The sequence below is a fragment of the Tarenaya hassleriana genome, unplaced genomic scaffold, assembly GCF_000463585.1.
Source record: "Tarenaya hassleriana unplaced genomic scaffold, ASM46358v1 Cleome1495, whole genome shotgun sequence".
Classification (NCBI taxonomy): Eukaryota; Viridiplantae; Streptophyta; class Magnoliopsida; order Brassicales; family Cleomaceae; genus Tarenaya; species Tarenaya hassleriana.
The window spans coordinates 1-2,340 of NW_010964918.1; the positions used below are offsets into that span (position 1 = coordinate 1).

The 2,340-nt window shown below is 43.6% G+C and overlaps 1 protein-coding gene across 1 annotated transcript; it reads right to left on the bottom strand.

Annotated features, from left to right (window-relative positions):
* Nucleotides 1–334: 334 nt before the first annotated feature.
* On the bottom strand, nucleotides 335–2,337 carry LOC104808488 (the record flags this gene model as incomplete). The annotated part of the gene is made up of 3 exons (XM_010534170.1): nucleotides 335–1,083; nucleotides 1,286–1,470; nucleotides 1,908–2,337. Coding segments are annotated over 3 exons (1,053 nt in total), but the record flags the coding sequence as incomplete, so codon positions are not given.
* Between the last annotated feature and the right edge of the window lie 3 nt (nucleotides 2,338–2,340).

Here is a 2,340-nt window from a genome sequence, read left to right on the forward strand (position 1 = left end):
CCCCCCCCCCCCCTTTTGCATGACTCCACGGGTGATCTGTCGCAGCCAGAGAAGATTCAAACCCCAATCCGAGGTTCACATTCCCTGCGTCGTTCCATCCGAACTCGTGTTTGGCAGTCTCGTTCAACCCTATCCTCTATCCTCGGCCAATATTCGTTACCAACCGTGACCTTACAAAACTCATTTGTTTTCGACCATGACACAAATAATATCGATCCGAAAAGAAAAAAAACGAGAACGACATTATCTATCTCGTCAACGAGTTTACAGCCGGATGAAATATACTACGGTTATCATGGATTAATAAAATGATATGAAGTGGTCGAGGGAGAGAAATAACAAAGGAACGAATCCTCATATATATTTATAGAGAGAGCGAGAGTTATATACACATATTGGATCGACATATTGATAAAATGTGAAGAACTCAAATGCTAGACCTAATAGTTTATGAGACTTAGTTCAGATGACAAGTCAAGTCTCCAGCAACAAAGCTCTTAAGTCGTATATACAATACATGAACATTATTCAAAACAAAAATGCGTTTTATAAAGGATTAATTTTTAAAATATATAAAATCACACGTGAAGATTATAATATATAAAACTTTACAGTAAAAATAAGGGTGTTACCTGGAATTCAGCATCAATCGGAATCGCCAACGGCGAGCCAGTCACTGGACTCGCCTTCTGAATCTTTCCTTTGTCGCTCACCTCGGGTACTTGCGTTGAGCAGTATCCAATCGCTTGAACCGCTAGCATTTGATGCTCGTCTGTTATGTACGTTCATATTAGGCGATGGCTTACCCGAGAGATCGTTATCATCAACCTCTAGATCGCTGAAGGAGATATCTTCCTCTCCCTCTCCAGAACCAGAAATCCTGTCTGTTCCTTCAGACGGTTCTTCGCTCTTTTCTCTATGCCCGATGTTAAGGGTCTCTGCTTTGTCAACGATTTCATCCACGTTTTCTGTTTTCCGACTCCTGGCTTCTTCATAAGCTTCGTGATCTCCGGAGCTATCCATTGATCCTGCTTCTCTCTTCTGTTGCAGCTTTAGTAAAAGCCGATCTCTTGTAGCGATTACCTGGACCATTGATATGAAATTATAGATCCACAGCACAAAATAAGTAGACGCTGTGACGAAAGTGTTCTATGGTTTCAGTCTTTTCATGACACAAAAATGTGTTCTTAGCACCTTCAAGAATAGCTATAATAAGACTTAAGATATTTTCTGATCTGATATGATCGACACAACAAGAATGACTGTTGAGTGGGTGCAGTCTCACCTTGGAGGTTGCTAGAAGCTCGAGATCATGTCCATTCACTCTGGGCATCATCAATATAAAGTAAATCAGCCAGAACTGCTCATCATCCACGCATCTACTCACTTCGTTCTTCACATCTGTCAGGCCAGGGACCAGATGTTCAATTGCCGATACATGTGCCCTCTGAGCCTCGGATAATTCAAAATCTGCAAAATTGTCGTGAGAAGTTCAAAACTCTGTGCCACACTTATTTTTACTTTGAAATTCACAGAGCACTATTTGGTTTCAACAAAGATCAATAAGCAGAAGAAGTGCATACACAAGATGATACACTAATCATATAAGATGGAGTTTCCCTTCTGAAGATTCATGCTCAGTGGGCCGAGTGAAAATTGAGCATATCGATTCATCGGTATGAATGGAAACCTCCAGGTTTAATCAATTCCAAATCCCGAGAAGCGATTGAGCTAGAATGTGAACGAAGACGGGGTTATGCAGCGGACCAGTAACACAACCTTAACTGAAGCGGGTGGACACAGATAAAGTTCAGATGAAACAAAAACAGTCAACTACACAAACCATCAACGTCTGCCACAAAAAAAGGGTCTAAACAACAATAAAATTGATTGGGCTAGGGATTTACCATTGTCTATGGATAAAGGAAAATCTGTCCAGCAACCAGGCTTCGTCGAAATCTCCTTCGCGAAATCGACTACTTCCTCAGATATTCCAGGTACTTTATCGAATTCATCATCCTCAGATTCGAATTCCGCCCCTTCACTGCCCCTTTCATCGAGATTACTAGGAAACTGCAACAAATTCGACAAGCGAGAGAGCCCGCTCTTGAAATTCCCGCCGATCTCCGCCAAATCGTTCCGGATCCCCACAAGCGCCTGCTGTGCCGAAGAATCCGACGTTGTCCGCCGCCGGCAATACTCCTCCTCCTCCTCCTCCACATCAACATCCACCGCGACAGCGGAGGAAGATTGGGATGGCGGAGGAGCGAGGAAAGCCGCGACGCCGCGGAGCTGGCGGCCGATGGTCTGACCGAGTACGGACAAGTCCTCCTTCACTCC